Source organism: Camponotus floridanus, unplaced genomic scaffold, assembly GCF_003227725.1.
Source record: "Camponotus floridanus strain SB8 unplaced genomic scaffold, Cflo_v7.5 scaffold28, whole genome shotgun sequence".
NCBI classification, from domain to species: Eukaryota; Metazoa; Arthropoda; class Insecta; order Hymenoptera; family Formicidae; genus Camponotus; species Camponotus floridanus.
In genome coordinates, this window is record NW_020229414.1 from 1 (window position 1) to 16,034 (window position 16,034).

The 16,034-nt window shown below is 28.6% G+C and overlaps 1 protein-coding gene and 1 pseudogene across 1 annotated transcript; both read left to right on the plus strand.

Moving 5' to 3' along the window:
- The first annotated feature begins 6,498 nt into the window (after positions 1-6,498).
- On the plus strand, positions 6,499-8,483 carry LOC112638289 (annotated as a pseudogene).
- Positions 8,484-13,735: 5,252 nt separating this feature from the next.
- Positions 13,736-14,541, plus strand: LOC105250744 (mediator of RNA polymerase II transcription subunit 10). Its single transcript, XM_011256997.3, has 3 exons — positions 13,736-13,886; positions 14,066-14,149; positions 14,233-14,541. Exons 1-3 carry the CDS (start codon positions 13,765-13,767, stop codon positions 14,420-14,422), a joined length of 396 nt encoding a protein of 131 aa, XP_011255299.1. The 5' UTR covers positions 13,736-13,764; the 3' UTR covers positions 14,423-14,541.
- Positions 14,542-16,034: the final 1,493 nt, after the last annotated feature.

The window sequence follows — 16,034 nt, forward strand, 5'->3', positions numbered from 1 at the left end:
CTGATGCGCAACAGCGGAATTGATATTGAAGCTATGTTGTCTGTAACATACAAATATAAAATGCAAATTATATCAATGTTCAAAATAATTAATATTTTAAGAAATTATTATTGGACTCATTGAATTTTATATCCGATGTACGCAATTATAAATAGATGTATAAATATGAAATAATTTTATAAGTAATTAATTTTTTTTAAGTAGAAACTTTTATAGAAAGAATTATTATAAAAATTTGTTCAATTTTTTCATGTTTAAATCATTTATATAAATCAAATTAATTAATTAATTAATTTATATAAAATTAATATAATACACACCATCAGGTTGTTCCGCTGGTGCAAGATGCCTTTCCTAGGCCTGCTCCTCCTCTCAGATCATCTGGGTTGGTTACATCTATAACATACACATAGAAAATCCAAATTATAATAACGTCCAAAATAATTAATATTTCAAAAAATTATTATTGTATGTATTGTGTATCTTATATTCAATCCATATAATAATAAGTAGATTCATAAAATAATTCTATAAATTAAAGAAAAACATTATTAATAATTTTATAAAAGTTTATATCTTTACAAGAGATTATAGCTTTTATTTAAAAATCTTTTTCTCTTTTATTTAAATCATATAAATAAACAAATCACATTAATTGTTGCGATTAATTGTTTGATTTAAATTATAATAAATATATTTAATATTTAATATATAATTGCAAATAAATAAACTATTTACCAGAAGGTTGCTCTGCCGGAGCCTGATGCCTCTCCTAGGCCTCCTCCTCCTCTCAGTTAGACGCGCGATACTTACAAACGGCACTCCCGCACTCACGAGCGATATTTTTATATCGCTATTTTCGCACTTTTACGCGCGATACTGAACGGCACTCCCGCACTATTCGATACGATTAAAAATTTTCTGTTTTGTCGCGCGATGTATATATTTAATATATATATACTTTAAACGGCACTCCCGGTTTCGTACGAGCGAAAATCCCGTTTCACTTGTGAAAGTGGGATTGCGAGAAAGTCCAACGCGAAAACGCGATAACGCGATGACGCGAAAAAGCTAAACGCGAAAACGCAGTAACGAGACGCCGCCGTCCGCGACACGTTGACGGCACCGACGACGAAAAGAAATATATATATATATAATATAATAATATATATATATATTTTTTTTTTCTTTTTTTAATAATATTTATGTTTTTTTTCTCTGGAAATAAATTTAATTTTTATATTCCCTAATAGCCCTAACAAACCTAACAGCCCTAACAGTCCTAGCAGTCCTAACAGTCCTAGCCGCCTTACTTGCTGGCTTACACCAGCAAAAATTCGCGATAAGGTGCAATTTGGGGAGCCCTAATCGGAAATTCGCTTATAAAATTTAATTGCGCAACACATCTTTTGGCCAATATTGACCATGGTATTTTTTCAGGCCAGTTATCTCCACTTCTGGCCATTCATTCTGACGACTAATTTGTTTCAAAAACGATCATGCGATATATGATCGTTTCTTTACGCACGTTATTCAGTCAAAAATTACAAGTTATAAATTATCATGCATAAAAGATAAAAAGCATGCATTTTAACTCTCGGTTGGCAGATTGGTTAGAAATATCTCTATTTTATAGATTAAATATTTATCGATTAAAAACCTATATTTTTATAAAATTGTTTTTTATAGAGACCGATATATAATAGAATTTTAGAATATTTCATGTATGTCCATCATACAATTGCAACAAAAATATCATCTATCTTTATTAAAAATATTTTTCCTTTACTTTTTCACTTTAATTTTTACTCGCGTATTGTCCCGCCAACGGAGAGTTAGAAGCAATGGATTTCTTCATGCATTTATAAATCCTTTGCTTCAAAATAAAAGGTTGTCACTTACCGGCACTGATGCGCAACAGCGGAATTGATATTGAAGCTACGTTGTCTGTAACATACAAATATAAAATGCAAATTACATCAATGTTTAAAATAATTAATATTTTAAGAAATTTATTATTGGATTCATTGAATTTTATGTCCGATGTGCGCAATTATAAATAGATATATAAATATAAAATAATTTTATAATTAATTAATTTTTTCAAGTAGAACCTTTAGAAAGAATTATATAGAAAGAAATATTACAAAAATTTTCCCAATTTTTTCTTGTTTAAATCATTCACATAAATCAAATTAATAAATTAATTAATTCATTTATATACAATTAATATAAATAATAATATTCACCATCAGGTTGTTCCGCTGGTGCAGGATGCCTCTCCTAGGCCTGCTCCTCCTCTCAGATCATCTGGGTTGTTGCGTCGATCTATAACATACAAATAGAAGATCTAAATTGTAATAATGTTCAAAATAATTAATATTTTAAAAATTATTGTATGCATTGAATTTTATATCCGACGCATATAATAATAGCAGATTAATAAAATAAAATATTACTAATAATTCTTGAATAACTTTATAAAACCTTTACAAGATTATAAATTTTATATAAAAATCTTTTTTTTAAAATTCGTATTTAAATCATATGAATAAAAAAATCAAATTACGATTAATTGCTTAATTTAAATTATAATAAATATATTCAATATTTATTTATATATATATATATATATATATATATATATAATTGCAAATAAATAAACTATTTACCAGACGGTTGCTCTGCCGAAGCTCGATGCCTCTCGAGGCCTCCTCCTCCTCTCAGTCTTAATCGCGCGATACTTTTAGCGGCATTCCCGCACTCACGTGCGATATTTTTATATCGCTATTTTCGCACTTTTACGCGCGATACTGAACGGCACTCCCGCACTATTCGATACGATTAAAAATTTTCTGTTTTGTCGCGCGATGTATATATTTAATATATATATACTTTAAACGGCACTCCCGGTTTCGGTACGAGCGAAAATCCCATTTCACTTTTACAAGAGTCATCTTCGAGTCAACAGATCGGGAATTCAACGCATCTTACCTCCAAACAAGAGTTAAGTCCGAAACGGAAGAAAACTATCGATTGATGGAATCAACGCGAATGGAGTTCACTCGATTCTTGTCCGCGCCTAATATCCTATCTCAGACGGAACAAGAGAAGGGATCCATTAACGACGATTCCAAGCAATCGATCGAATCCTAACCGATCCGTACCGAACTGGAGCCAGAAGCAGAGCGTGACCTCAATCAGCCGGACTTTTGAGCAAAAGCTCAAAATCGCGCGCCCACATACACAGTACTGGCATCCGCATGCGCGCCGGCATCACCTAAGTGCCGCGTTGCACCAGGCGTGAGACAAAGATCGTTGCAGCAACGACTCAATGAACATCCCAGTTAATTGACGTCGGAAGATGACAACTCGATGACAAATAAATGAAATTGGGATTGCGAGAAAGTCCAACGCGAAAACGCGATGACGCGATGACGCGAAAAAGCTAAACGCGAAAACGCGGTAACGAGACGCCGCCATCCGCGACACGTTGACGGCACCGACGACGCGAAAGGGTACTTAGCTTCCTCTTCAGGCTCCTTGAGATTTATTCTAAATTAAAAAATTTAAAATAAACTTCAAGGCACCATCCAAGTACTAAGCCCTCCCACCGCGACAAGGTGTACCCCGTGGGAGGGTTATATTATATATAATTTTATATATAATATAATATATAATTAATAGATATATAATTATAAATCTTCTTAATAAAACTCAAAATAATTCATTTTGTAAAACTAATTATTACGCGTAATGAATTTGTTGTTTTCATTATTGATATCTATATGCAACACATGTATATTAATACGATTATAGTCGAAAGTTTAATATAATTAAAAGTCATGATACAATAATCGTTTAATTAATAATTAATTTAAGAATATACGACGTATTTCGCACTACGATCTTTATTGCTCGAGTGTCGCTTTATGAATGATACGAAGGCCGTACGTTGTACGACTAGCGCGCTATTGTTTACGTCAAGGCCGAATGCCGTGTTATTGTTCGTTCGTCATATCGAAATATATTGTATTACATTGTATTATATTTTATATTACAATATAAGGTAATATAAATATGTTAACGTACGTAAGATATTTCGATGACAAACAGATAATAATATCAATCTTGGCGTAAACAATACATATTTTTATTATATTATATCATATTATATTATATTATATTATATTATATTATATTTTACATATTTAATACAGCAAATAATTTTTCGATATTGATCGCGATCGCGTCTAGAAAAGATTTAACGGAGCGTCTTGTACTACTATTTACTCTTTGAGTGTCATCGCGCGAATGATAATAGAACCGAACAAATTAATTCAAAAGACCGTGTTATTATTATTTTTGTACCGAAACATTTTTCAAGACTATGGCATATAAACATAAAAATATACGACTATTTCGCACTACGATCTTTATGCTGAGTGTCCTTTGTGAATGAAAAACCGTATGACTAGCGCGCTATTGTTTACGTCAAGGAACCCGTGTTATTGTTCGTCATATCGAAATATATTGTATTATATTATATTTATTTTATATTATAATATAATATAATAAATACAGCAAATAATTTTTCGATATTGATCGCGATCGCGTCTAGAAAAGGATTTAACGGAGCGTCTTGTATACCACTACTTTACTCTTTGAGTATCGACGCGCGAATAATAATAGAACCGAAAAAATTAGTCCGAAAAAGACCGTGTTATTATTATTTTTTTATCGAAACATTTTTCAAGACTATATAGCATATAAACATTAGCGCGCTATTACGGCACCAAGGTCGGTTATTGTTTGTTCGTCATCGAAATATTTTACGTATTTTAATATATACATATATGTATATATGGAATATATTAAGTATATAAAAGTATTTTAGATTACATAGATTTTTTAATTATAGGATTATTTATTAAAAGATTGATGTATGGAGTCTTTCATTATGTTTAGATTCATGATTCAATTATTTTATTGTGCGTTCTCACAATTCAAAATATTTCAATGATTGAAAAATAAAGTATCGCAGATATATTGTATTTGACTCTATAAATATCTATAAATGCTAAAGAAATAATTTCTGCTCGTAAAAATCGATTTCATATCGAAATAATAATTTATTATTTTAGATTTCTGTTACTATAATTCTTAGTTGATTAAATGAATATATTACGATTAAATGCGATAGAGAATTTTTGTCGCGATTTGTATATAGATATTAATTATGTGTTATTTATAAAAGTTAATTAATCATATAGTTATAATAAATAATTTTCGGTGTTGATCGCGATCGCATCTAGAAAAGAAATTTAACGGCGTATCATTATATTACTAATTAAAAAATATTAGACAATAACATATAAAATTATATAAATATGAATAAATATGAAATTATATAAATCGTTTCATAATCGGCATGCAGATATTACAAATGCTATGCATCTGATTTATATAATTTTTCACATATCATTGTCTAATATTTTCGAATGTGTAATAATATTAATATCACGTTGAAGGTAGATTAAAAGATAATCCGAAACGTTCGTATTTATTGTATGTATTGTGACGAGTAATTCGAAATATACTAATAATTTGAAATATATTAATAATTAAAAGAGAAAGGATTTTTCTTGTACTCCAGTTATCGCGCTTTTTATTGGCTCTTAGTTATCAATTGTTTAATTAATTTTTAATTATTATTATTTGAGCCAATTTTTTATTTTAATTTTAATACTTATATTATTTAATATTTAAAAATAATATTTAAAAATAAACTAGAATATTTTTTGTGTTATAATTTATTTTCAATGATGAACCGTTGTGATAAAGACTATATTAAATTACATATAATAATGGCGATGGTGGTGATAGATAATGTGTGATTAATATATAATATAATATCGGGTAATATATTTTAATAATCAATTATACTTGATAGATAGATAGATAGATAGATAGATAGATAGATAGATAAATACATAGAGAGAGAAAGAGATCACAAAACTTATTTATATTACAAATTTATTTAACATATACAAACGTTTTGCGTTACTTATGTTATCGACATTTCGTGTACGAGGCATGGAATACAATCCGAAATTATGTTACCCATTGAAAACATTCGTAGATTTGACTACGTAGTTCATGTTTATATTTTTTTGTTTATAGGATGCATTGCTTTCAGAGATCGCCTAAAAGCAGACTATGACAAAACAGAGTGAAAACTATGAACAATTTTGTTGTTTGTTTTATAGATTTTAAAAATGGCTTGTCGTATGCTACATATTTGTAGAGTTGTAAATAATTTGATAAAAATGTTCAATCTGTAAACAATGGTAACGCAAATGAAATATATCATTGTCTCTAAATCATTATATGTAATTAACATATAATATGTATTTAAAATTAATTTATCAATTTAATTCTAATAAAATTATGAAATTTTTTTCAGGTATATATTATTGTTTAATATTGTTTAATTTATTGCTTGTCAGTCATTCTCATTTATTAAAAATAGTCACTTTATTAAATAATGTGAGAAACTCTATGTTCTTTGCGAATAGTAAGTAGAACTTTTATGGATATAGCATTTTAATAATAGTTTATATTTACAGTAGAAAATAGTTTGTATTTCACTGTGCTTTTGTTCTATAGGACCTGAAGATGAATTATGAAAGGGTGTAACAAGTATTAGTAATGAGCAGGAAGACGCAGAGGTAGAGCAAGAAGAGTAGTGAAAAGAGAGACCTAAATAAGGAGCAAATTATTGACATGGGAAAAATTCCGATACAATTTCCTGGTCTGAACACTTCTGTGTTTAGAGGAAAAGAATTAATTCAACAGCTAAAACTGCTTGTAAATCTTGAAAGAAAGCAAAAACTTATGGAATTACCACAAAGTTAGACCAGACCAATGCAAATAAAATTATCGCCATTGGAATGTGGTTGGAGGAGTGTTACAATGGATGGCAGAAGCATTGAATCAGATCTTATTGGAAAAGGTTAATATTTATGCTATTACTGGATTATAATGGTTAAATTACACACATACAAAAATCATGTGATACGATGTCTATTTTCAATTTTTTTTTTTTGATTTTTCAGTTCTAAATATTAGAATCTTATACAATTAATATCTTTGTTTTCTGCAGATACATTTGAAAGTTTTGAAACCTGGATTTTGGAAAACAAAATGATAACTTGTATGACCAGTAATTTAGCACGTAAGACTAGAATCAATTCATTTATAGTAATTGGGAATGGAAATGGATTGGCTGGATTTGCGTTATCAAAAGCCAAAGCATCCCTAAAGACGATTAAAAATAGGGCTGGTCAAAGATTAATGTATATTCCTACGTATAAGGAACACACTGGTAAGAAAATACTTGTCAATACTATATAATATAAAATTTATTTCTTCTCTTTTAATATCACTTTGTATTTTTCAGTGTTACATGATTTCTTTACACAGTTTGAGAATATAAAAATATTTGTAAAGAAAATTCATGAAGGATAATGGGCTTATTTGTCACCTTTATGCCAATTATCTCACACATGCGATAAAAGCATGTGTGAGATAATTGGCATAAAGGATATGTATGCCAAAGTACAAGGAGGAATGTAAAAGCATTCTAAACCATATTGGTTTATTGCAATAGGTGTGAATATAAAGTATTTAAAGGCATATTATACTTTTTATTTAATTTATATTAGAAAGAAACATTTTTATTTATAAAAATATATATACATATATATATATATATATATATATATATATATATATATGTTAGACATAAAGCTAAAAAAATCGTGGATTGTGTCGATTAATTAATTAATTGTTTTATTTAATTATCAATTTATATATGTATATTATTAACAATGATTTTTTGTTTACTTAAACTTTATAAGGTTGTACATAAGAAACAATCTTTCTTATTTAGTATTTCAAGCATATTTTCATAGAACTTTAATTTAATTATTATATTATTAAAAATATTGAACAAAATAAAGAATTAAAGCTGGCTTTCTCTGCAGTCTCATGGCAGATTATATCAGTAATCATACTTTAATTATTGCAATATATCATGAAACAAATCAATCTCAAAATAATAGAAATATTTGCAGAAATATCAACAATTTGCAGATGAAAAATGATAGCATTTAGTCAAAGTTAAATCAGAAAATGGGAATTACCCAGTAGTACTTGTTTCACCAGCGCAAATCAGAAAACCAGAAGTACCGTCAATAAATCTCTCGATTTTATGCAGTATGTAATGGATAAAAGAATGGTGTTGAAAAAGAAGAAATTACTGCCATTCTTTACTAAACTTCCGTCTTACAAAAGAAAATTGGAATGTTGGATTTGAACGAACGAGAAACTCCGATGAATCGAAAATACAATTGTTAGCGAAATATGAAAAACTGCATTTTCTGACAGAAAAATATCCAGAGGCACAAATATTTTATAAACGAAAACCACGCGAAGATGAAACAATAGAATAAAGAAGCCGTATAATCATTGTACTTTTATGTATAAACGTTTCACAAAATAAAATCTTTATAAATGAAGCGTTACATTAGAAATATTAGTATAAAATTAAATATCCATGTGAGATTTAAAATTTTTTGTCCTTTTTTTTCTTTGGAATTTTTTGTACTTTTTTTTCTAAAGATTCTTTAAGCGAGAACTGCTTCTTTCGCAAGACTATTGAACAATTTGAATATTTGATGTTTTTTTAATAGTCTAAATTTCGTGAAAAAATTCGAGAGAAAATTAGATTTTATCGTATTACTGCACATATCGATTAAATGCTATATCAAATGCTATATGTAGTGTAAATATTTTAATTTTTTTGTATACGATCTATTTTTTATAATTTTTTCGTATACGATCTATTTTTTATTCTATCGATGTTTTCATAGTGATGCACCTTGAGCATTTTACTTCATATATTTGAAATAAAAATATATTAAAGCAAATTATTTTGCAAATTTATTATTCTAATTTTTATTTAGAAAGAATAAGATTTAAAAAGACGTATGAATTTTTTCAGATTTGTTTACATATTTCTATTGCAAAAAACGCATCAGATAAAACTGACTTTTCTGTACATTTTAAATGTGCCAAAAGATTTGCTCTTTATTCCACTTACTGCAATAATGTACACTAAAAAAGACAGATCTATATTAAAAATGATAGATTAGTAGTATATTTAGTAGTTGGAAAGAAAGAGAGCAGAAATGAAAAGTGCATCTAGATAATTTAAAAGAATAAAAAACAAATCTAAAAATAATACATAAAGATTAATATTATGTATTTTTTTTCATGAGGAATGTGGAGCGCACATTTATGCATTTATTTATTTAGATGAGATTTACTTTAGAGCACATTCAGTATTCAATTTTAATTTTATTTTCTCTTTCTTATGATATATAAGTATAACATAATTACCTGCAAATGCTATCATTTTTGTGTGCTTACAGTGATACAGAAGCAACATTACAAGTACTATATTTACAGATAACATCTGTATAATAAAAAAAGCACCAAAGTCTAATGGTGAAAAAAGGGTAAATATTATAGACCAGGATAAGTATCAATCAATTATTCCATCGCTCTGTTTCATTAGAGTTGCAATTTTCTTTTATAATATCATGAATATTATAAATAAGATAAAGATTTCAGTACGTTTCAAATAAATTTATATATTTTATGTATGTAATACTGCGCACACATATTAAAAGGTGATAATATCGCAGTTAATAAGATACAATCCTGGCAATGTAGCGATTTTTGGATTCTGAAAATAATTTAATTTGATTTATTTTTAAGAAATGCGCACAATACTTGAGAGCAAATTATTTTTGTGCCAAGTATTACCTGTGTAAAATTCCACACACAGTATCATATTGCGGTATATGAAAAGCTTCATCGATGAAATAATGTGATAATACAATTGAGATATAAGCAAAATAATATAGTACTTGTAATGAATAACGTTAATGTGGAATACAAAAAATTTTATATTTTAATTTTATGTAATCGAGATGAGATAAGACACTCATGATTACTTTAAAAATGTATCCACAAATATCATGTAACTTCAATAGCTGCACATTCGTCAAATTAATCCTATTACGTTAAATGAATCACAGCAGTGTTTGTTTTAATTTAATCTAACCTAACCAATTATATTATATGCTCCTCATTAAAATGTGTAAAACTGTACGTCGCACATTTAATGCGAATAATATACTACGTAATAAAATGTAATACACTAATGAAATAATTAAATATTATTTTTGAAAGCATGATACAATCCAGGCAGCATACGCTTGTGTTTACATTCGATATCCAAAGACAGAGATTAGGTTAGGTTAGATCAAACAAATTTATCGTTTAACAGTTGGCAGCCCTACGAGATAGGCTGTGCAGCACTGCGCGCGCGTATACAAAATTCAAATAGCTTCTAGCATAACCATCTTCACGCGATCGACTTTATTTGAATTGCACCGAATCGAATTATGATGCAGCGCCGATTTATCCGAATGCAATTCGGGACATCGCGATGCTGTATAAGCGTCGAATGAGCACGAATTATCATGCAAATATGATAAATCAAATCTACTCACCGGCTGTTCCACAGGCCGCTCCTCCTCGGGACAGTTCGCTCGCCTCGGGACGTTCTATTCCGATCTTGATGCACACAAATTCACACGATATTATCAACGCGAACGCGCGACACTTTATTCGGCACTCCCGATACTCGCTCGCATCCGATAATCATCATCAAGGGCACGAATAACGCGACGCAACTTCGCTCCATCTTCGCGATGACGCCATCACTGAATATCGTCAAAAATCGCTGTCGCACGTTTCCATCGACACACTATAAAAGTCGCGCGATCATCCTTGGACACTTTCGACGCTCGTTCATTCGCGATATTCGTTTAAAAACGGTTAAAAGATGCGAAAAATGCGGACGTACGACGATCCGTGTAACTGCGTATGACTCCGGTTCACGCGCCAACATGGCGGCCGTATGACGCGTTTGACGTAGCAGTGACGTAGCAATGACGTAGCAGCACGCGCCAACATGGCGGCCGAACCAGTGCGCATTCGTTTCTGCGCATGGCCATTCCTGCGCGCAACGTTTGCACAACTTTGATTTCTGAATATTATCTACGGCTTTAATTAATAGCACATAATGATAAATATATAAAGATGGAATCAATTAATCATATTGGTCATATATGTAGACTTGCCCGAAGAAATAAAGAAAAAATTGAGATATTTTTAATTTCTTTTTTTTTTAGTAAAGGATGGAAATGTCTATTCATAGGCTTGTTCTTTTTTTCCTCTTTCGCGCAATTTCGATTCAATATATAACGTAGAAAATTCATAATATATTATGCTAATGATATGAATTACGAATGATTCGATTGTTTTATCGCGCTTCAAATAAACAAAAGTCACTCGATATTGTGCACCATTCTAATCGTACGAAATATATTCGACGATTTTTTTTGATCACTGTGTTATCAGAACGTGCGATCAGAACGATTCGAAAACGATGCATGTACAGAGTTTGAAGAGATATCCAATGCACGACAAATTATACTTGCGTTGATTAGTATTCATCAACACCGAACTGTTAATCGCAAATACGTGTTCATGACTTTCACACATTTTTTTCGCAAAGAACGATATACGAAATGCAATATTTCGCGCCTCGCATTTCACACAATGCGGCAACTTTTTTGCTGTTTAATATCGCCATCTGCTTCTGGCTATATTCATTTTGACGACTATTTGTTTACGATCGTACGATATTATGATCGTATTTTAACGTGCGTCATTTAGTCGTCAGAAATCGCGAAATAAATTATCATGCATAAAATATAATTAGCATGCATTTTAACTCTCGGTCGGCGGGTTGCTTATAAATATCTTTATTTTTTAGATTAAATATTTAGAAATTAAAAATCTATTTTTCAAATCGTTTTGTAAAGGCCAATATATATATAATGGAAATAAATATTTCATGTATGTCTATATTTATTGTCATTTTAAAAATATTTTTTCTTTTACTTTAATTTTTACACATCACATTTTTACATTTTTATTGTCCCGCCAATCAAGAGTTAGAAGCAATGGATTTCTTCATGCATTTACAAATCCTTTGCTTCAAAATAAAAAGTTGTCACTTACCGGCACTGATGCGCAACAGCGGAATTGATATTGAAGCTATGTTGTCTGTAACATACAAATATAAAATGCAAATTATATCAATGTTCAAAATAATTAATATTTTAAGAAATTATTATTGGACTCATTGAATTTTATATCCGATGTACGCAATTATAAATAGATGTATAAATATGAAATAATTTTATAAGTAATTAATTTTTTTTAAGTAGAAACTTTTATAGAAAGAATTATTATAAAAATTTGTTCAATTTTTTCATGTTTAAATCATTTATATAAATCAAATTAATTAATTAATTAATTTATATAAAATTAATATAAATAATAATACTCACCATCAGGTTGTTCCGCTGGTGCAAGATGCCTTTCCTAGGCCTGCTCCTCCTCTCAGATCATCTGGGTTGTTACATCTATAACATACAAATAGAAAATCCAAATTATAATAACGTCCAAAATAATTAATATTTCAAAGAATTATTATTGTATGTATTGTATTTTATATTCAATCCATATAATAAAAATCGATTTTATATCGAAATAATAATTTATTATTTTAGATTTCTATTATTATGATTCTTAGTTAAATGAATAAATTACGAAATATGCGATTCGAGAATTTTCGTTGTGATATATATAAATATTAATTATCTATAGTGATATTAATTATCTATAGTTATTTATAAAAGTTAATCAATCATATTGTTATAATAAATAATTTTTCGATGTTAATGGTGATCGTATCTAGAAAAGAAATTGAACGGCATATTATTATATTACGCATTAGACAATAACATATAAAATTATATAAATTGTTTCACAATCGACATGCAGATATTATAATGCTATCTGCATCTGATTTATATAATTTCATATGTTATTGTCTAATATTTTTTATGTATTATTAATGTTACGTTAAAGGTAGATTAAATGATGACCGAAACGTTCGTGTTTATTGCATTGTGACGAGTAATTTGAAATATAATTAAATATGAAATATATTAATAATTAAAAGAAAGAGGAAGGTTTTTTTCTGATGCTCCAATTACCGCGCCTTTTAGTGACTCTTAGTTGTCAATTGTGTAATTAATTTTTAATAATTGTTATTTGAGTCAATTTTTTCTTTTAATTTTAATATTTGTAGTATTTAATATTTAGAAATAAAGTAGAATATTTTTTGTGTTATAATTTATTTTCAATGATGAATTGTTGTGATAAAAACTATACTAAATTACATAGTAATGACGGCGGTAGTGATGATAGAGAGAGACCACAAAACTTATTTATGTTAGAAATTTATTTAATATATACAAACGTTTTGTGTTACGACATTTCGTTCACGTAGCATGGAACACAACCCGAAATTATATGTTACTCACTGAAAACGTAGATACTGGCAACATAGTTCATGTCTACGTTTTGTGTCCACAGAGAGCGCTATCATTGATATCGCTTTCATTGATATTTAAAAGCGTGCCATGACGTCTCTCATTCTTCTCTCTGGTCATTAATGAAAACGATAAGGATTGTAATGAATGAACGAAAATGGCGTCCGCCTTAGAGAATTTGGAAGCTCAATTGGAGCTCTTTATCGAGAATGTGCGGCAAATACGTATTATTGTGAGCGATTTTCAACCTCAAGGACAAAATGTACTGAATCAGAAGATGTAAGTATTTGTATAACGTGCACATCTTTTTATATCTGCGTGCAAAGACAGTGTTTTCATATGCTAACCTCGCAATAGTTTGCATCAATAGTGATGTCAGTCTCTTTAATTATAATTATTTCAATTAAATATGATATTAATTACGTATATATTCTACCTTCAAAAAATTTTTTTTGTAGACAAGGTTTAGTTAATGGCTTGCAAGAGATTGATAAGCTAAAATCTCAGGTGCAAGATGTCCATGTGCCATTGGAAGTATTTGAGTAAGTTTGACAATATCAGTATTAAAAAATATATATATATATGTACTAAATTTTTTACTTTTATATAAAACTGCTTATTTCAGTTACATTGATCAAGGAAGAAATCCTCAATTGTACACCAAAGATTGTATAGAGAAGGCTCTGACAAAGAATGAACAAGTAAAAGGAAAGATTGATGCATATCGGAAATTCAAGGCGAATATGTTAGTGGAATTGAATCGAGTTTTCCCAAATGAGTTAGCCAAGTACAGAGCAATTCGTGGAGATGAATAAGACAATCTAAATTTATGGGCCAGATCTTGACAACCAAATGATTCTTTATACATGCTGCCACAATCTGTAATTTGTCATCTTATAACTTTTTTATATTTGTTCAAAAAAATGTATTATCTAAATATATTTAATATCTTTTTCTTGTATATATTATAGGTGTAAATATATATTGCGATAAATGTATATGCAGTATTTTTTAAAGATTAAATAAACTTATAAACAATAAGCTCACAAATACTAAAAGTTTTTGTATTTTACACTCTTGATTCAATTAATCATATATAATTAGACTAACATACAAATTATTGAGTGGTGTTACGCTATGTTATTTATATTGAGACAATTGCATAGTTAGAAAATATGTAAAATTATATATGTGAAATTATTTTATAATCAATGTATCGAGTGCAAATTACAAAAAAATCACTAATTGATCTATGAAGATGCGAGATAGAATATATCTAATAAATTAAAATAAAAAATCAAAATTTAAAATTATTTTAATTTCAACTTTCAAAAAAATAAGGGGGAAGGGAATTTTCGTTAACCAATGTTAACATGTGTAACAAGATATGTTAACGATAATTATTTTTGATTCCACGCATATCAAGTGCGTAACACGTATGGTTAGTGGTAATAAGATATGTATGTTTATTTTATAACTAATCTTATAATGATTATAATGGAATTGCAATACATCAAATGTGTTTAACGATCGCAATCATAAATTGGTATAATTCAAAATCGTGTAACTTTGCATGATATAAAATGGATGAAGTATCGATAATATTTGTTTTGTACAAATATTTTATCAACGAAAAGCTGAGTGAATATTTGCTTTCAATTATTCGTATATTATGTATATATTACGAATAAAAACAATGTTATTGGTAAGTTAAAAAAGTATTCTATCAGTGCATAAAAATATAGAACATGGTTTATTTATTATTATTTACAGTGTCGCGAGAATAATTGCAATTTTAATGCCGGAAAAAATTGATATTTTAAAGAATCACTTTAATTGATCTATACGAGAGAGAATATATCTAAAATAAATCGAAATAAAAAATAAAAACTGATAATCTCAATAGATAGATTGTACAAATTGTACAATATTTACAAGATGTAATATCTGTTAATACAATTTCTTTAATAACTTATCTTTCTTATCTATCTATTCTTTAATAATTTATCTATCTTTTTATTTATCTATCTATCTTCGATTTTTTTAAAGGATTGTATGTACAATCCCAGCAAAAAGAAGCTGAAAATCAATATTGACGAATATATCCACTTTTGATGTATTTTGAGTATGAGAAATTGTGTGGAATATTATAATTTGATCTTAGCTACAGTGCAGAGATTTTTTAATATTTATTGCGTGTTTTCACTGAAATATTCCGAATTTTATTAATTGAAATGATTAACTTTTGGCAAAGAATTTCGCCTTGTGACAGATACATAGCTAACTTCATTGAATTATATTTAATATCTTTTTAACCAGTACTTGTACCCAGGTAGTAAGCACACGTTATTTTGACATTCTAAATTGATCATTCACTGTCTATTCTTGACGTGACGAATTGACGTTTTTATGACGTAAAAGTAACGA

What these genes read in the sequence shown, in the direction of transcription:
- LOC105250744 (XM_011256997.3), top strand. Translation starts at nt 13,765, where the DNA reads ATGGCGTCCGCCTTAGAGAATTTGGAAGCTCAATTGGAGCTCTTTATC. An exon ending in AATGTACTGAATCAGAAGAT is followed by an intron (nt 13,887 to 14,065) that starts GTAAGTATTTGT and finishes TTTTTTTTGTAG; the next exon opens with ACAAGGTTTAGTTAATGGCT. An exon ending in GTGCCATTGGAAGTATTTGA is followed by an intron (nt 14,150 to 14,232) that starts GTAAGTTTGACA and finishes TGCTTATTTCAG; the next exon opens with TTACATTGATCAAGGAAGAA.